Raw genomic sequence first — 20,884 nt, forward strand, 5'->3', positions numbered from 1 at the left:
ATAGCATTATTATTGTACAATTAACCCTGCATGCTTTTGGCGCGACAAGCATCGCGTGTCTATCGGGTCTACTTCATACGTGAATTTGTAGGTTTGGCCTGCGCCGGGCTGTCTGCGTGGTTCATTGCTCGAAATAAATCAAGGTTAGATAGCGCGATGTGCACGCAATTGTACTACGTGTGTTGCGGATGATGTCATCTACTCATGTCCGATTTCACAGCGATCAGGGCGACCAGGCAAACGATCAATGCGACCGTGCGACGCATCGCTATGAAGTATAAACCAGCCTTATTAACCATGGAGGTATTATTAATAATACCTCCCTGATGTAACGAAACCCTTTATATCTGGATGCGTTCATGAGCAAGGCTCACATTACTACACCAAGCCCAGTTATGGCAGCACGTAGGCCAATAACTACATGGAATCAGGTCGACGTCGACATCCTCATTGAGGAATATCGGCTCCGGGGTGAACTTTATGATGTAAAGGATCCGAATTATCATAACAGGATAAAGAAGGAGTTGGCCTACCAGGAAATTGTGGAACAGCTCCAGAATCATCATTCCGATTGCACCGTGGATGGCGTAAAGAAAAAAATTAATGGCCTTCGGAGCAGCTATTCGCAAGAGCTTGAGAAAATGAAAAGTAAAAAGAAGTCGGGCGCTGGGACAGATGACCAGTACACTCCAACTGTTTGGTGGTTTAAAAAACTACATTTTTTGAAAGACCACGTTCAACCACGAACAAGCACAAGTTCAATGGCGAAATCCCGCAAGAACGTAGACATGGTAGATGATAATGAAGAAACCACTTACGAGGTAATTTTGCTATTCGGTTCTTATTTAGGGGAGCTTGCATACATTTTACCAATTTTGAACAAGTACTGATTTTACAGATTTCAGGCCCGAAATGACCAAAGGTTTACATTAACTCTTTCAGTGCCCAGGATTTGGGCATTTTTGGGCATTGTCACTACCCAAAATCTCACAAAAATAATTGAGATACACTCATCAAAATTCTTCAAAACCTTTGTCTTTACCTCCTGTTTCAATAAAACAGCAGTAATAAGTAGGGGCATACTAGGATTATGTTCTAAATTTTTTTGAGGGAGTGGTATTTTTGGCCGATTTTCACCATTTTTCACCTAAAATGAGGGGTGGCAAACCCCACCCCACCCTCTCAGTCGAAAAAATTATTCAATTTGGACGCCCCAGGCCAGAGAAACCATATGAACCACATTTGAGTAGCTGGGGACATCTGGTGTCGTCTGGAGGAACTAAAATACCTTAATATTTAGGACGTACATGTACGTCCTTGGGCACTGAAAGAGTTAATCAGTTTTTTAGGAACACCTGTTTTATGCTACAAGAATCATAAAACCTACTAAAACATACACAACCTGCAAGCTACCTTTATAGAATGCGGGTCGGAGTAATCATTTAAATGAACTTATTCTGCCAAGGTACGCGTCCGTCATCACTGTTGACGTATCGACGCAACTCATCCCTGATATTCTGTGCTGTATAGGTCGTTCTGTTTCCACCTTGCACAGACACGTCCACATATGCATCTTTGGACTTCTTCACATTCCTCCAATGACCTTGGCATACAGTACCACGTGCAGTATCTTCCCGGTCGAGCGATCCAGGAGGATAGAATGAATTTGTTTTTTTAACACGTAGAAAATTGTGAAGGGCGCATGCAGCTAGAATGAGAATTTCAACCTTTTCTGGAGACAACAGAATTGGTGCTAAGAACACTCTGAATCTATTAGCTAGAATTCCAAAGGCGTTTTCAACAACACGTCTAGCCCTGCTCAGTCGATAATTTAAAGTCCTTTTGGAAATATCCATATCACGGAATGGGTACGGTTTCATAAGGTCTTTTTGCAATGGGAACGCGTCATCGCCCACAATGAAATAGGGGACTGCCATTTGACCACCTGTTAAACGTTCATGCGGAGGGAAATTTATGGTTCCATCTTTCATCGCCGAGTTGAGGTCACTTTTCCGAAAGACTCCACCATCTCCCACACGACCGTTGGTTCCCGCATCCACCATTAGGAATTTGTAGTCTGAATCAACAAGAGCAAACAGAACAAGACTGTGTGTACCCTTGTAGTTGTAAAAGTATGATCCCTGGTTAAGTGGTGAACGGAAGACAACATGTTTCCCGTCAAGGGCCCCAAGACAATGTGGAAAGTTCCATCGTGTTTCAAACCCTTTTGCGATCACCAGCCATTCTTCTTCCGTTGAAGGTAGCTGGAAAAGAAGAATATAGGTATTGTTGAGGAACATTGTATTTCATTGTTTAATTTTTCTCTTTAAGGGCGAGCGTACTGGTGTGTCTGACGATGAAAGCATAGTTGATGATATGGATGAAGCTTCTACGAGTGCACCTCAAACCAAGACGTCCCTAGGCCTCATTCCCCCGAGCCGTGGAAAGAAGCAAAAGAAGGGGGGAATATCTGAAGAAAATGCCATGATTCGAAAGGCTACCAACATTCTAACTGAACTTAAGGATGCTGCTTTAACAACACCAGTTGACGATCCATGCGCAACATTTGGTACATTTGTTGCTAGTGAACTAAGGGCAATTAAGTCACCTCATGTTTTGCAAAGTGTAAAGCGAAAGATTACTATAGCCCTGTTTGATGGTCAAGACCACGACTTGATGAGTAAAACCAGTAAAATTGATGGTTATGCTACCACCAGAAATTATGAAGTAGGCCTATCAGCATCACATCCTGGTACAGAAACAAATGTAGGCATATCTGGGATGCAACAACCACAATCAAGATTGTTTAGACCATATTCTCAGACTCAACATGTTACTGACCAATGTTATGAAGGCGTCAATTGTAGTCAAGTATCAGAGCCCTACGATTATAACCACATCTAATGATGTAACATTTTCATGCTGAAATACAAGATCAATCTATTGAATTAAATCTTCATTAAGAAACAATGTTTTTTTCTTCATTTTTACCTTCAGGTAGTCTTCTTTTAGGCATTCATATAAATGTCTGCACACCTCAGGCACGAATCTTCCGATAGTGGTTGCACTGACTCTGGTAGAATACTCCATACTCTGATATGTTTCACCTGTTGCGAGAAACCGGAGGGTTAATGTCAATCTCTCGCCAGGGGAAATGGCTTCCCTCATGTTGGTATCCGCTTTGGTAATCAGTGGGGACATCTTTACCAACAGTTCATTAAAGGTCTGCTCATCCATTCTCAGGTAGTTTCTGTATGAGGCAGGGTCCTCAAGACGCAACTCGTCCATTAAAAGGCTATATGCCCCTTTTAATGGCCTCCGCAATATCCATTTTCTCGTCCAGTATCTTCGCCTCCTCCTCGTCGTCCGTTTCTTCTTGCGGCAAGAAACTCCCACGGCCTACAGTACAACGGCTGCAGAAGCCGCCGAAGCCAGTTTTGATAGTACTGGTGGCATTCTGTTGTCACCAATGGCAAAGCTAGAAGTGCGAGGGCCTATATAGGCCATAAGAACAATACACTGAACAAGACATGACACTTGACATTAAAATCATTTGATGTTACTAGCCAATAAAAGGTCAATCCTACATTAAATTATAACCCCGCCATACACGATCCCATTTTTGATGTTAGGTAATATTTGCTATGAAATAATTAGGATGGTGTACGGCGGGGTAGCAAATATTTGCATCCAATTAAATTGGACGAAAAATGGTATAGCATTTGCTATACTATAAAATGGGATCGTGTATGGCGGGCATAATATATGAAGCAAATAACTAGGAAGTTATGAGGGTTGTTTGAACATGTTGAAGGTAGGGATGCAGCCACTTTCCAATATTAAGTGTTGGATTTGGCTCCACAAGTTTTGAGAACCTCTAGAAAAAGTGAAGATTTTCTTGACGCAGTGTTATAAAGTGCATTGAAGGTTATTTGACTTAGACTTTGTAGGTTTGATGTTCAAGAATAACTTAGCAAAGTACATAAAAACATAAAAAATAATACCTCCTCATTCTTTTGGCAAGTAAGTTAGGGCAACTTGGTTTGATTCATGTTATCTACTTGTCATTTCTATTTTACCGCCAAATCATTACGAATAACTATTCCCTTGCTCGAACTGAGGGTTTAGGGGAAAAAACATTTAAATTTGGAAAATTTCTCAAGAAAATTGTGGTAATTGTCGTTTCATTACGGTAGACATTGAAAACTTATGGCCATTGTAATTTGCTTTTCGGCCTTGAATTTGAGCTTTGACCATTTAATGACTTGGTATAGGTGCTACAGAGTGTAACAGTGTGCTCAAATCCACCGTCAACAGGTAGTCCAGTAAATCTACGCTGAAAACAGGTCAACCTAGAACAAATTGCAACAGAAGGTTTTCTTTTTTTATATTGTTCTATAGGTCCCCCTTAAAAACATTTCCAAAATCCTTTCACCTCCGAGGCCGGGAAAGGATCTAATTAGCATAAATTCAAAATGGCCACCAAGTCAAACTTCAATGTACAGGTAGATTTTAAATGGTTGGTTTTAGACCCCATAAATGTATTACAGACATATAGGAATATGATATCAAACTATCTAATAAGACCATTAAAAACATTCTGTGACGTCACCATGACGTAGTATTACGTCATGGTACCATCAAGGCCGCTATTTGCCATTATAAATCGGGTTATAAATGCACACAACAATTACGTCAAGTCCATACACATACACCTCCAGGATATGCTCAGACTAGAAGACACAAGGCCAGTAATCTATGAACAATTCGACGCTGGGCTTTTTGTTGTGCGCAGAAGCAGTCGCTTTTGGGCTGGTCTACCAAGTGACCTTATAATTGAGCAGGTTCTGATGCGCTCAATTAAGACAACTGGAGGTTTGACCCGTGGTCGTGGCTTCGAAGAGAAGCAACGTACATGCTGGCTGTTAGCCATGCCAGCCTGCGCTGAAGTTAATCAGGCAATGCAGGAGGTGACGGGTGCGCAATACGTCACGAGTGATCAGCACAAAACTTGACTGTTGCAAGGAAGGAAAGAGATCACAATGATACCCTTAAAATTCTTGAATACTTCCAGGAGTACAGTCCATTTGTATCGTCTGAAGCATTGCACAACATTGCCACTGGAATTACAGCCAGTACTTCATGCAATCAGCACAAAGCAGAAGATGTGGGCGTGAATATCCTACAAAAAATGGAAGGACAAAACACATTTGAGTATTCCTTCAGTAGAAAGGCCCAAATAGAGAGACTTGGACCAAAGCCAGTAGTTGTTGGTGGTGAAATTGTGGCTGTTGATCCACAGCTCCTTTTCCAGCGGTTGCTAATTGTGGCTAATAACTCTGACTGCAACCTTGGTGAACTTTTAAAATATGAACTGTCTAGCTATCCGACTGCCTTGTTTGACAAGCAGGGTTTTCGATGCGAGGCAAACAAACCACAGCTCGCTGATGCACTGACTTTAGTCTTGCCGAAGGATCATCTATCGCAGCCGCAGTCCGTGCCAGAATACCATGTGTTCGATGGAGGATCATTACTTCACCGATTTCAATGGAGGAATGGGGCTACATTTGATCAAATTGCCAACATGTATGTGGACTATACAGTGAAGAACTTTGCTAATCCTGCTGTTGTGTTCGATGGATACAAGTCGAGTGGTTCCACAAAGCATGTAACACATATGAGAAGGTCAAAGGGGGCTGTTGGGCCAACAGTTTTGTTCACAGGCAGCATGGCTCTAAAATCAAAAAAGGAACATTTTCTCGGAAACACAGAAAATAAACAGAGTTTCATACAATTCCTGTGTGAAAAGCTCCAGGCTAGTGGCGTAAGAACGTTGAATGCTGATGGCGATGCGGATCTCTTGATTGCCTTAACTGGTGTGGAATGTGCCAAACTTGGTGTGACGCATGTTATTGGGGAAGATACTGACTTGCTAGTGCTACTCTGCCACCACACAAAACCGGGAATGCACGAGTTGATCTTCAGATCTGATAAGCCGAAAAGAACAGACAAGTCCAACAAGTGTAATTGTTGGAATGTCAACATCTTACGAGACCTCTTGGGTGATAAGGTTTCTTACTTGCTGCCTCTTATCCACGCAGTAGGTGGTTATGACACAACCTCTAGGTTGTATGGCATAGGAAAGGGGGTTCCGCTAAGAAAGGTACAGACAGACGCAAACCTATGCAAACACATGGAATCCATTCTGGATGGTTCTACTTTGAAGGAAATTCAGATTGCTGGGGAAGGTGCCTTGGTGTCTTTGTATGGTGGCATTGAACATGAGACATTGGATTCCTTACGACTCCGGAAGTTCAGAGACAAAGTAGTAAAAAGTGTAGCTAGTGTTCAGATTCAAAACCTCCCACCTACATCCGATGCCGCCAAATACCACAGTTACCGTGTGATGTACCAAGCTAAATTGTGACCCGTCACAGCAAAACCAGGCGCATGTCGCACAGAAGATGATCCTAAATGACACCAGGAGATAATGGAAGAAATAGGTGTTCTCGTATTTCACAAAAGGCAGACAATAGAGTAATGAACAAACAGTCCGTCTCAACCTGCCAAGCTCAGAGCGAAATGCGCCTGATTTTGCTGTGACGGGTCACAATTGTGGATGGGCAAAGATGGTGAATTAAAACCAGATGATTGGGGATGGCAATATCAACAGGATAAGTTGGTACCACGAACAATGGACTGTCAGCCAGCACCAGAGAGTGTTCTCAAAGTTGTTCGATGTCAGTGCAAAGGAAACTGTTCTAATAATAGATGTAGCTGCAGAAAGCATGGCTTACAGTGTACCAGTGCATGCAGTGAATGTAAGGGTGTCAGTTGTACCAATACACCAAACATTGCAGAAGAACTGAGCGACATGGATATCGAGTGAACAGCTTGCCTTAAAAAACGAAGAAGATGTTACGTAGGTACATACCATGAAAATGATGTAGTACTACGTCATGACGTAGTACTACGTCATGATGAAAGCATTTATATATCGACTTGTCAAATGTCTTTATCACTTTAATGCTTGACTGTGACAGAAATCCAACAGGTTTTGTGCATTTATAATGGCAAATGGCTGCCTTGACAGTACCATGACGTAATACTACGTCATGGTGACGTCACAGAATGTTTTTTATGGTCTTATTAGAGAGTTTGATATCATATTCCTATATGTCTGTAATACATTTATGGGGTCTAAAACCAACCATTTAAAATCTACCTGTACATTGAAATTGGACTTGGCGGCCATTTTGAATTTATGCTAATTAGACCATTTCCCGGCCTCGGAGGCGAAAGGATTTTTGGATATGTTTTTAAGGGGGACCTATAGAACAACTTAAAATGAAATGGCCAGGGCCATTGTGCTCACCTGTCGATATGAAAGGGAGAGTATGAGGAAGAACTTGTCATTGTTAGGGGTTAATCATGCAATAGTTGTGGGATGGTGTGGTTTGTCTTGAAAAAGTGGAGTTAGTCGTATTGTTTTCCGCGTGCACATGTTACTGACGTTGGAATAAGTGAATCGTTATTTGTGGGAGAAGCTGAGAGATGTTTTACTGGCCAATTAAGACGGGTTTACATGTGTCTTAGCTATTCAGTGACTATTGAAAATAAACAGCGCATTTATATTTTGTAAAACCTGCTGTCATTGGCCGAAATTTCAAATGAATGGGATGTACCTGTGGAATTGCGTGTGATTACACTATCTTGAAAGGAGTATTTATCCTCGGCTTGCGATTAGAGAGAAATGTTGAAAAATATGATACAAGAACAATTGAAGCAAGGAATGCACAGTATAGAAAATGATGTACTGAGTAACTCGGTAGCAGTTTGTATTCATTTTTGAGACAATAACATAGTTACAAGACAGCCCTATAGTCGTATTCATAAGTAAATGTCACTGCCCTTTTGGGCCGCTGCGCAAAAACTACTGGGCCGATTTCTTCAAAGTTTGGTTTTTCTTGAATCTAATTTCGGGACCCAAGAGGATTTTCATATTTCAGTAACCATGGTTACGAAATAATTTTTTTGTATGTATTGGTGTACATTGACGTAGTGTATTGATTTTGACATTTTCTCCTCTGTACTGCTTATTTCTGGATGCATTTTGCTGAAATGTTCAGGTTAATTTTTTTTCGTGTGTATCTTTAAAGCTGCCAAGTTTCATTTAGAACTATTCATAAAAAAAAATCGGGCCCTCCAGATTCCCCCAAAATGGCCAAAGGGCTCCGAAGTTGACAATTTTTTTCTTTATAATTTGCAAATCTCTACCCTGGAAATTGTGTTGTGTCCTGAAATTAGATTCAAGAAAAACCAAACTTTGAAGAAATCGGCCCAATAGTTTTTGCACAGCGACCCAAAGGGCAGTCAGTGACATTTACTTATGAATCCGACTATAGGCCTAACTAGAAAAGCACTGATGACAGCTGTGCTACACTTTCATCATTATCATCATCTACTTTAGTCAACCAGCTCAGATGACCTTTCTTGGGGCAGTGATCGGTAACGGTGAACTCCTTCCGACCCAACAGGCAAATGTTTACATTCGTGTCTCCGTGGCGTGTATCATGGATTCATGTGTATACTAACACCGTTGTTGTGTTGACACACTGACCGACTCCGACTGTGTTCATTTCTACAGCGACGAAAAACGATCACAAAAATGGTTCTTTTTAAGCACTCGTGACAAGTTTACAAAAATTGTAAGCAAGTGTTTTTAGTAGAGGTTTACCTAATGAGTAGCGTCTGGGTGATTATAAACAATTAACTTGTGTTTAAAAGCCCACATTGTAACGAAAGGTTCCGGCTTGACGCTAATCTCCACTGACGGCAGCCGCCAATTTGCCATACTCTCGAAACTTTGGGATCGTCAAATGCAATGGAAATCACATAATTTCTGACACACACTGCTACAATTCATCATTTTATTGTTCTTTCACAGTGTTATTACGCCACCCCGATTCGCGAGGCAGCTTGTACCAACTGGCTCTGCATTGACTATCCCCATTCCAAGCCGAAGAACAGTGTGACAAGTTTCTCATTTTACCTTCCAATCACAGTCAAAATTTTCTAAAACAACCGGCAATCAGGACAAACTAATAATCTCAAACCAATCACAAGAATGTAATCAACACATACGACCTCATCCGAAGAGCGGGTGATTAAGTTTTAGCATTGATTCAAGGTGATTTAATTCCTTCTTCGTCTGGCTTCAAATTCATAAAATGGCTGTCTTCCATACTTGTAGTATGCAGATCTAGTGGTGCAGTACAACACTGGGCATCTGGGATACCCCGACGGATTGCCTCGAACCGCGAAATTCAAAACTGCTGGCAATGTGCCAACTGACATTTTTGCACAATACCGCCACCTAGTGATATGAAACGAAATTTATCTATTTAATATCGAAACCTCTATATCAGGCCGACCTCTTAAACTTCATTTCAAACTTCAATCTGCTGTAATAAAGAAAATGGGCTTTTTTAACCTTGACCTACTTATACCTGAATAGTAGGTCACACTGACCTAAATCTGTGTCAACATGTAGAGATGCCCAATAGGTGTCTACATATCAAATTTAGAGAGTCTATGACCAATAGCAAAAAAACGTGCCATGATCAAAGAAATTTTAGAGTTCGACCTCTGTGACCTTGAAATGAAGGTCAAATCAAAAACCCATGTGATATGTGATGTACCTTTATTAGATACACCCACCATAAAATTTTCATCGCTCTAGCTTTAACCATAAGCTTCAAAATGACAAAAATTGGTTTTCAAAGAGCACCCCCTATATGGCAGACCAGCAGTCAAATTGCGCTTATTTTTATTCTGAAGGAAGGTCTTGCCTAGGGGTACCCATACACAAAGTATGAACTTTCTGGGTCAAGCGGTTAAGAAACGTGCCAGGATTTTATCCAAAGTTAACGACGGATGACGACGACGACGGACGCCAGACGCCGCGGTATCGTATTAGCTCACCTGACAGGTGAGCTAAAAAGAAAACCTTCTGTTGCAATTTGTTCTAGGTACACTCTTATTTTTACTGGACTAAGGTATAACTTTCTGGAGTAATTAGGCATGTAGCACACAAAGATGGGCATGAATTAGATTTTCCCAGCAGATTAACGATAACTTACTGAAATCTGCACACAAAATATTTCTGTTCTACGGTAACTGATGTAGGACATAGTGATTCTTTTGTCATCAAGTGAACAACAAGAATAACTGACCTTGTCCCTATTTCAGGTAATGCAGTTGGAGGGTGTCTACAGTGTACAAGAACCACACTTCTGGACATTGTGTAGTGACGTTTACATTGGGACCATCAAATTAGAAGTTGCCAGTGATGCGGACACCAAATACATTCTTAGTCATACACATAATATTTTCACTGCGGTAAGTATTGTCTTTTAGCTAAGAGCTGTGAATTTTGCCAAAAAAGGTTTTAGAAATTCTCCATCACAAGCATTTTATCTTAACATGGTAATTTTTAGCTACGCTGGCTTTGCAGCTTTGCTTATGGTCTGTACTGGAGCTGGCCAAAAGTAGTTCCAGCAAAATAGTTGCATTTTCATCAGAATTTGCTGGGCCAGGAAATGTTCCAGGATACCAATATTTTGAACTCTTTATCATTATCATCATTACCGGCGTCGTAACCCTATTGGATTTTTGCCGGAGGTATGGAGTCCACTATAGGCTACTGTCCACCTATGTGGGATCTTTTACTTGCCCTGGCATAGACACTCAGGTACAAGGGACCACGGCTTTTAGTCTCATCCGACAGACCCTCGACTATTTCATACGTTAATGTACGTGTTGTGAAGAGCCAGGAATTTTAGTTCCTTGAAAGCCACGCCGGTTCATCCGGAAATACAATCCTGGGTTCTCCCCGGGATCGAACCCGGGCCCTATTGTGTGGTAGCCAGCAATGTTAACCACTAGGCTATTGTTTGATAGGATTAGAGCTATTTACAGCAGAAAGACGAAACGCCCGGTAATTGGCAGATTTTAAGTTGAAAACTGTTGTCTGCTCAAAACTTGCAAAACGGCCTCGATCCTACCTGTCTGTGTAATGTACTGAACGCGCTACACATAAGGCATTGCCCTAAGGCATTGCAGCCGAGGCTGATAATGTGGCTTGCCGTTTTGCGAATGTATATAGTGTGTGAGTTCATTTCAAAACGTTCTGATCTAAATTTGTCATAACAAACAGTAAGAAAGTCGTATTTCCCTATACAATGGAACCTCCCTTAGCGGACACCTCTCTATTAAGGACACTAGTTTTGGTACCAAATTGGTAGTTTCTATACAATTTGACCTCTCTAATCATGACACCTCTCTATTAAGGACAGCACTTGCCAGTCCCGAAGGTGTCCTTAATAGAGAGGTTCTACTGTATTTTGATTCTCAACTTCATTGAAACTGGTCGTTTTGTGGGGTTATTTTGTCTAATTCTAATTGATATTGCTGATAAAAGACACATAGAGAAACGCAGATTCATGCCCTCAGTTCATCTACATGTACGTGGACGTTTTGACTGAAAACCAAGGTGAGTTTTCTCTGTATTTATGGGCCCCAGACCAACAGTCTTGGGACCATATTGAGATTGCTGGAAGTTCTACATTCTTCTATCTGTTTACCCACAAACATTATTGTGAGTGTTCTCTAAAACACCTAAATAAACCAAAAATCTTTCTTCCGTATACCACCAAACATAACCCCAACCATTCAACGTCACCAAAGACTTTTCGAAATTTGGATAATTTTGATGACTTTGAAGCGTTTTTATGCGCCAATTTTTCTGATTTGCTTTCAAATCTCCAGCACGACACGTACATTAGCATATAAGCTCCGTCCCGTAATGGTGACGTCATATCCTCATGCATCATGGCGGCGGTATCTCTTTTTCGAAGTGGGGGATCCCCCGAAGTGGCGAGCTGTCGAGTATTTTGAGCAAAGAACGACGGTTGAATGTAGGAATAAAATAAAGGAATAGCCTTAAATGCTTATTGATGATCCATCCTGCCCATCTGAAAAGGTTAGGGTGTTGTTTAAATGTTATTGAGCGTGTGATTTTGAGAAAGTGCGAGCGTGTTTGTCCGGAAATAGATCATCCGCGAAACGGAATAGACTTCAATCCTCCATACGTGTACTGTGTGGGCCCGTGGGGGCTATCAAATTTGCTGACAAGCAAATTTCAAATTTCTAGTAATCTCTTGTATCTTAGTTATTCATATTCTATCAAAAGTATAAAAAAGGATTTAATTGAATTGTCATCTCAAAACAAAACGTAGTACAGTAGACCTCACCTTAGTCGAACCTATTGGGACCATAGATTTTTCTTCGACTTACACAAAGTCTACTTAGGTGATGATTATTCAAAAGAAAAGCATGACATTTGCTTCAACTTAATCAGATCTCGGCATATGCAAGTTCAACTTTGGCAAGGTTGACTGTATCTTCAATTTTCATGACACGGCATACCTTTTCAAATGACAACTCAATTATTCCTAATTGGACCAAAGCAGCTGTGCCTGCCATGAAAACCACCACAACTAGCCAATTCTGAGGAAAACCAGATGCTGCTACTATGTTAGTCCTATGGACAACTCCAAAATACAGAAGTACTTGATTTAATCCCACAAAGCAACTACCTTCTTTGCTCTTCTACCCAGGTGCCTCCCTACCTCACAACTTCCATTGTACATCTTCACACCTCCCTCAACCCTAATTAGTGGGGACCATTCAATTTGCTGCCAAGCAAATTCATAGTTCTAGTTTCTCTTGATTTGCTAAGTACGATTGGCAATGAAAACTGTTTTATTTGAAACGTCATGAGCGTGCAGCAGAAAAGCCGAAGCGCTACCATAGTTAACTTGCATACGTATCAAATGTTCACAATGTATCTCATGTCCATGGATTTGATTCAGACATGTCAGATGGCATAAATTTGACTTCAGATGGCCGCCAAAAGAGATAAACGCGCGAATGAAGCAACTGGACTATTCTGAGCTCCGAGAGAGAACCAAAATGAATATTCACACTGTTTTTTAATCAAACTTCAACTTCAGGGGGGTTCAGTGGGGTCACCCCCCGACATATGTGTTTTGATTTTTGAGACTTTAGTAATAATATCCAAAAGACGCTTAAAATGGATATAATCCCGAATTAAACAAGCAAATACCAGGCAGGTGTTTCGAGAAAACATATTTTAGAGATTTCAATAAACCTTTTGAACAAATTCCACATGGGCCGTGGTGGGACCCGAAGACACATTATGTAGGAATGTATGTTTTCATGGGGTACCATTGGTTTTGAAGATCTTCTGGTTGGCTCACCGTAGAGGAGTCTTTACAAAAGTGGTGTCCGTCGTAGCCTCTATCCTGTTTCAAAAACAGTGGCAAGTTTAACCGCTAAAGCTATGAACTTGAAACTTTGTACACAGGACCCCCCCCCCCCCCCCAGGTCAGGTGACCTCCGGCAATGAAATTCGGTCTGATCTAATCCTTGACTTGGCCACCAGGGGGCCAGAAGCGGAAACCTAAATGTATGATATCTCTCTTATGAGTGACATAGGATACATCCCATATCATACGAGTTTTTGATTTGACCTAGTTTTCAAGTTCACAGAAGTCAAATGGCGTAAATTGTCCGTTTTAGTGTAACTGTGGCACGTTTCTTAACTGATAAAGCTATGAACTTGAAATTGAGTACACATGACTCCCTACATCATATAACCTCTGACACCGAATTTCGGTCTGATCTCATTCTCGACTTGGCCACCAGGGGGCCAAAACTAAAAAAGGTAAAAAATGCAATATCTCGCTTATCAGTGACTTGTTTTCAATGATATTTTTATGGAGGTACCCCAAGCAACGATACATCACATGTCATACTGACTTTGGTTTGACCTATATACTATTCATTTAGCATGCTTCCAGGATGAATTCCTAACCACCAAATATCTATGCGGTGAGCACTATGGCCCCTGGCCATTTCATTTTTCCTAAAGACTATCAATATTCGCTACCAGGCTTTTTATGCTCCCAGATATGAAGAGGGTTCTATGTTCCTCAGGCTCTCTGGTCATCAGTCTGGTGTCCCTCAAGAGTCGAAGTGTCTTCCAGTCTCTCGGCCCACAAAAACCCTTTCCAACCAATTTTTTATGCATTTACCATTCGGCACCATGTTGGTGGGGAGAAAACCTGACTTCCTGACCCCTTGAAATGGTTGCCCAGGAACAACTTCTTGCAATTGTCTCTAGGAAGTCACCAGTGCCTACCACCTCTTGGCAGTCTTGGCAATATCATGAAAAGGAAGGGTAATGATGGTTGAGGGTTGGGGTTAGTGTACCATCAAAGGAGTTCTTCTTCCAGGCCTGGGTTAAACATGTCACAGGACTTATGGACGTACCATCATGAAGGTTTGGTTGTTCCACTCCATCGCCCTAGGGTAAGTGTCTCCTAAGGACATATTGAGAGGCCAAGGGGGCCTTTTGGGCCGTTTTGGGGCTTTCCCCCAATGCACTAGCTAAAACATGTCAGAAGGACGGCCCTTACTAAGGCACTGCACTGATAATATTGTTAGTATGGAATGACTCCCTTAGCTTGTTTACATAGGAAGTGATACTGTTTTTGGCATCCTGTCTCGTTAATTTTGCTCAGCCATTGAGTCGAAGTGGAAGATCAAAACGCCATGTACATTTTATACACAAAATGGTGTTGCAGAAAATTCTTCCCAATCATCAGAATGAAATAATCGTAATACTTCACAATTATCTAATATGGGGAAGGCTCAGGCCTCGATAGGGAGCTCTTTGTTAATAGGGCTAGTGAGCGAGAAGACACGTTGATCATGTTGGTGCACATGCGTACTACGGAAAAGTTAGCAGACTCGCAATCTTTTGCGGACGTTTGCCAGTTCAAAGCACGATTTCTTCGCGGAAAGAGAAAAATGATCTCTGGCAGCGATGCAAATTGTTGTTTAATGCATTTCGATTCGCACCAGGGTATTGTCACACTTTGATTCGCCCCTGTTTTGACCAAATCTCTAACCGAACAGCGGCTACTCTGCGTAAAAATCATCGGTCCATGTTTTTGAAAAGGAAAATCTCACCCAGGTAAATTGCTGTGCATTGGCGTACACGATTCGCGTGCAAAAATTTCACCTGGGCGTGGAGGTTTTCTGGTTCCGGGTCCACTTTTTTTCGTTGACGGTATACACACACTCTCTAACCATATAGCTCACTAAAGAGCTTCCTATTACACATTATTATAACAATTCCTGGAGAAAATCTTTGAAATCCAGACAAAAATTTGTAATAAGAATAGCCTCTTTGTATTTATAAACATCATCGACGTTATCAAAACAAACTCGAGTTATGACTCGAACGCGAGATGAACATGGCGGACCGCTCCACAAGCACTTGAAGTTTTTCTCAGGTTTCTTGTCAAAATAACAATGATGTCGTAGAACTTTGATAGTGACACTGGTCAGAGTACACAAAGAATAGCGAGGTATTTTCAACAAACAATAATACACAAAGCAGTGTTACAGAAAATTCTTCCCAATCATCAGAATGAAATAATCGTAATACTTCGAAATTATCTATTACACATTGATATAACAATTCCTGGAGAATAACTTTAAAATCCAGATAAAAATTTGTTAAAAGAATAGCCTCTTTGTATTTATAAACATCATCGACGTTATCAAAGCCTGCTTGAAATTGTCTCTTTGAGTTGCAGACATTTTTTTAGTTCCATTATTTGTTGGTGCAGTGGGTAAACACTATGCTCAGTATATTATTGCCTGACTAACTTGCCTAAACTGAACAAGCCAATTTTGGTGTTAGCTGCAGAAAAATAGATAAAAATTTGATGATGATGATAACAATCTTGGAAATCTTGGTGTCTAATGTTTTGTAGCACATTTTAAGGCGAAATTTTAATCATATATCAGTGTCAATGTCAGTTTCCTTTGGAATCTGGCTAGTTTTAGTCAACTGGAAGCCCAAAGAGTTGGCTTTCGTTCCTGTAGTCCATTCTGTAATTTGGAGCTGCCCAGTGCAATGCATTCTCCAAACTCGCACAGTGACGAAACTTGATGATATTCAAGCATATTCTCTCTGCCAGAATTCGCCTCGATGTTGGAAAGCCAATGATTCAGCGAAAATGGCGGCAAATTTAAGCAGGGGTGAAACGACGTCAAGGATAAAATGGGTTCTGGTCTTGCGCGTGGCGAGTTGACTGCGTCCAAAATGGTGGACAGCTCGGACATTTTTCAATTTTTTGGCGCTTTGGGCACGTTTTTCTCATCAATGGAGTATTTTCAATCAACAGTTCACTTATAGCGCGATGCAAAGAGTTAAAATATAAATGTCTACATTTTTTTTTAGTTGATCAACCGTATATTTCTTTCACAATATGATATTGAGTGCCGAAATTTTTGTTTCCGCTCGAGTAAGTGTGGAATGATTACGGTCTTTTAATATGTGTTAGAGCCCTTTAGGGGGCTTAGTAAATAAGGGTGAACTTTTTCAAATTTAACTTATATAAGTTCTTTTATGATTTAGACCTAGGCCAATTTTATTTATCCCCCCCCCCCCCCCCCCCAGTTCACTAGTTTTTCACACGAGTTTTTTTTGTCAATTTATGTTTTACCGTACCACCAACATGAACAGCCAGCCATACAGGGTTGTATATCCTCTCACGGTTTCACGTATTAGCACAGACTACTCATTGTTTTTGTAACATAATCCAGAATGTCAATGATAAATGTCGACAGGGTTATCTGTGATATCTTATTTTGATGGTGTTTTTTTACAAAGTGCTATTTTCCCCTTTTTTTCATGATGATGCAGTTTATAATCTACGAGTCATTCCGATGGTCTCCGCATCAAAGTGGTGTTGTTGCTGTGCATGATGTTGAGCTGGTGACACAGAACCAATCAACCAGTCAGCCGTGAAGTTCACAGGATCGCGAAAGAAGACATTGTATCTTAGCTGATTTGTCCTTCACGTTTTGGTCTTGTTTTACTGTATTATACAGCTTGATTGAATAAAGAAGCCTTGAAATTGAAAATGCATCTCTGAATTTTTATTTATTATAATTATAGAAAATAAAGCTTGCCTATTAAACCTAAACTCTTGAACATGCAACCTTTAATTGAAAGCTCAATGAAATGTAACCCTACATTGGTGGCATTGTAGAATCCAACTTCCTGCCAACAATGTAGATGAGAGTGCGTTTGGATGTACCGCCATGAAATATTGGGCCATATGAATAAAAACTAGCAATTGCTTTCTCTACCGATTTTGAAGCATTTGCTTGTACTCGTATGAATAAAACCAGAGCAAATACTAGGAAAAAGAAGATTTTGCTCCACGTATTAGCAAACACTATTTAGCTTCTAGACATTGCTTCGAAGCCAAGTAATTGCTTGTCTTCATATGAATAAAGTCTAGTTCATGCTCTTTACTTGGTAGGAAAAGCTTCGATTTTTAAAGGTTGCCTCAGACCAGACTTGAGAATTGAAGTAGATGGTTGGTATTCCAGTGGTATTCCAGTGACTAAGTCAGCCGAGCTTGTCAAATAAGTTGTTCAGTGGCGTCCGTCTGTCCATCCATCCATCCATCCATCCGTCCGTTAAACCCATGGTGCACATTTTGTAACCGTAAGACCTAGAGACTTCAATTTTGCATTTCTGGATACTTCTGGTCAAACTCTACTTTCAAAACAAAATTTGTCGCCATTTGACCTACTTCCTGCGAGCGAGAGTGCATGAAGGAAACTGGCCTATATCGGCCTAGGAGCAGCAGAATTAGTCGAAATATGCTCTAATATTAAGATAAAATTCTTGTAAATCTATTTTATTCAGAAAAAGTTCAAAATTTCAACAGGAGAGGGCGCTACCTGCCTTTTAATTATTTCTGCCGATTCAAATTCCCGCCCGATGACGTCAGCCATCAATGAAGTCTCCTATTTGCCAGTTCTCAAAACATGGCAGCTACACAACAGTAAAAAAAAAAAAGCAGTAGCTCCAGGAATAAATCACTGTTCACTTCAGCTTCGTAATCGATTGTACCCCCACTTTATTGTGTTTTGTGTGGTGTTCCTAGTCAATCAAAGATGTAAGGCCTTATTATGTTGGTTTTAATTGAGAAGGTGCATTATAAGCGGCGTACGAAATACCGAAGCGGAGACAAAATGGTGGCATGTTGTTTACGCCATGTGCAATAATCTTGGAGCTCAATGACACTCAAGTACCCAATTTTCTGCTTAAAAAGTAGTCTGGTAGGCGATATTATCACTAGTTCGTTTCAGTGGTAGTCATAAGGTCTTTAGGGACTAAATTCAGAAATTAGTTCTTGAAAATTTGGCCACATTTCTGTGAAAATGATATTGAAAGTGCATGCTCTGTTCGCGATGACATCGCCATGTATTTTGAAGTGGAGAATTCCCACAGTATGTGCAGTGAATCGGCATGATTCTGTTCGCCTATTATGTTTTAGTTCTACGATTCTTTCATGAGTAAAAAGTAGACATTCTAAGCAATACAATAATGTCACTCCCATAAAAATTGATTGGAAATTGAGGGAGCTACGGCATTCTGTTCGGCAACTGGCAGCGCTGAAAAAATACATTGCATACAGTACAATACCAAATGGCACATTTTAAAAAGCGCTCATTGGACAACGTAGGGAATCACCAGAAATGACGTCATCGCTGGTCTAAATAGAAAACTACGGTGGCGCAGTAGAGCACAAGAAAAGGTTTAGCATTAGCTTCAGCAACAAAACGATTTCTCATGAATGATTTATTTGATCATCATCAGCTTGTTTCCCCTGATAGATAAAAAAATGATTTACAATTTCCATTAAAGTTTTCTATTTTGTGTATAGTCACATGTTATTTAACTGGCAAGGAGCCAAGCAGTTTTGAATATTCGCGGGAAAATACTTCGTACTTGTAAACGAGGCTATGACAATGAGTATCCTCATTCATGGCATAAACTTCATGTTTCGGTAAATATTTTCATACGATGATTTCACCCGAATTATGGTCAGGATTGAGGAATGAACAGTGGCATAATTATGTCAACCAAAAACATTGGTACTGTAGTGAAAGCAAAAGGATATCAAATACCATGGAGCATGCCATTTTCATGCATAATGAACTAAACACCGGGAAGATATTAATGATATTAACTCAGCTGAGCGCCAGGCCCTTGGGCCTCTTGTTGCATGTTCGCCAGGAAAAGATTTACTTGCCACGAAAGGCATGTAGTCGTGCGGGGTCATATCGTTCACTTTATAGGTTTGACGAGGACCACGTCGAGTGGATGGCAGGGCATTTACTGTTGGATTCTGAGGAAACTCGTGGTGGGCGTTTAAATGCAAGGAACCAAATGGAGGTGTTTCTGCGTTACTTGGGTGACCCCGGGTTTCAGTCTGGTGTGGCGGAGGACAAAGGCATCCACCAAAGTACCATTTCCAAGACATTTGCGAAGGTGCTTCCTCAGGTGACGGCAAAGGCCGGTCTTTTGATTAAATTCCCAACCAATTCGATAGAAATACGGCAGGCTTAGCAGGTCTGGCAGCGGAATTACCAGATTCCAGGTACTGTCGGCGCATTAGATTGTACGCATGTGAAAATTCTTAAACCCGGTGGACCCCGAGGGCATGGAGATGAGTACATCAACAGAAAAGGCGCTCCCTCCATCAACGTTCAGGCGACATGTGATGCTGCCGAACAATGTACGAGCATCGATGCGCAATGGCCAGGTTCCGTGCACGACAGTAGGATATGGAAAAACTCCGACATCGGAAGATTTATGATAAACTCTCCTCATCATGGCCGAGGTGCAGTTCTCCTCGGAGACCAGGGTTACGGAATTGCACCCTGGTTGCTCACTCCGTATGCAAATCCTGTTGCACCAGAAGAAAACAGATTCAACCGTATTCATGCACATGAACGGGTTGTAATTGAGAGAAGCTTTGGGCAAGTAAAACGCAGAATCCCAATCCTAGCCGGCCATGTAAGGCTTCCTTTGGCGAAGGTTCCCAGCGTCATCGTAGCTAGCTTTATTCTGCACAACATTGCCAAGTATTTGAATGATGCACACGAGGACTTCCCAGATGTGCCAGAAGACAGTGACTGAAGACGACGAGTCAGATGATGATGATGATGATGATGATGATGATGATGATGATGATGATGATGATGATGATGATGACGACGTGGTTGACCCTAGGGTGAGGCAACGAGGCCTGGACAAACGCCGCACAATCGCGCAACTCCTGGAATAAAGCTGGGCTACAGGTAAAGCTTCGTTTATCACCTTAGCATGATTTGTGCCGCCGCCAAATGAATAGCTTACATAACATCATTGTCATTTGGAATAATAAGAAATGCTTGCTATCTTGATTAATGTTCTTTAATGATGACACTATGATGCTCATTACAACCTTAGAAAAATACAGTTATGGATTTCTGAATTATAGGCCTAACAATTCATATTCATCGATTCCCGAATTCAACTTCAGCTTACATAACATCATTGTCATTTGGAATAATAAGAAATGCTTGCTATCTTGATTAATGTTCTTTAATGATGACACTATGATGCTCATTACAACCTTAGAAAAATACAGTTATGGATTTCTGAATTATAGGCCTAACAATTCATATTCATCGATTCCCGAATTCAACTTCAGCTTTTCTTTCTGTAATCGGGGCACTTGTAGTTGCTCCAGCAGAACTAACGGTTGCAGTTCGGTCGTCGTTAGGTTTTCCGTTTCTTGAGTTTCTGCTGATAAACGTTTCTGCTTCCTTTCAGGCCTTGGGGGATGACGTCAACATTTTTCCTAGTCTTTTC

General features: G+C 41.0%; 1 protein-coding gene across 1 annotated transcript in view; it reads left to right on the top strand.

The window, feature by feature from the left end:
* Positions 1 to 20,884, top strand: part of LOC135486556 (zinc transporter 7-like) — a 144,465-nt gene that overhangs the window by 95,393 nt on the left and 28,188 nt on the right. The window contains exon 9 of the mRNA XM_064769425.1: positions 10,252 to 10,401. Coding sequence (XP_064625495.1) covers positions 10,252 to 10,401 — 150 coding nt within the window. The remainder of the gene's footprint in view (positions 1 to 10,251; positions 10,402 to 20,884) is intronic.

This window comes from Lineus longissimus, chromosome 4 (genome assembly GCF_910592395.1).
Source record: "Lineus longissimus chromosome 4, tnLinLong1.2, whole genome shotgun sequence".
NCBI classification, from domain to species: Eukaryota; Metazoa; Nemertea; class Pilidiophora; order Heteronemertea; family Lineidae; genus Lineus; species Lineus longissimus.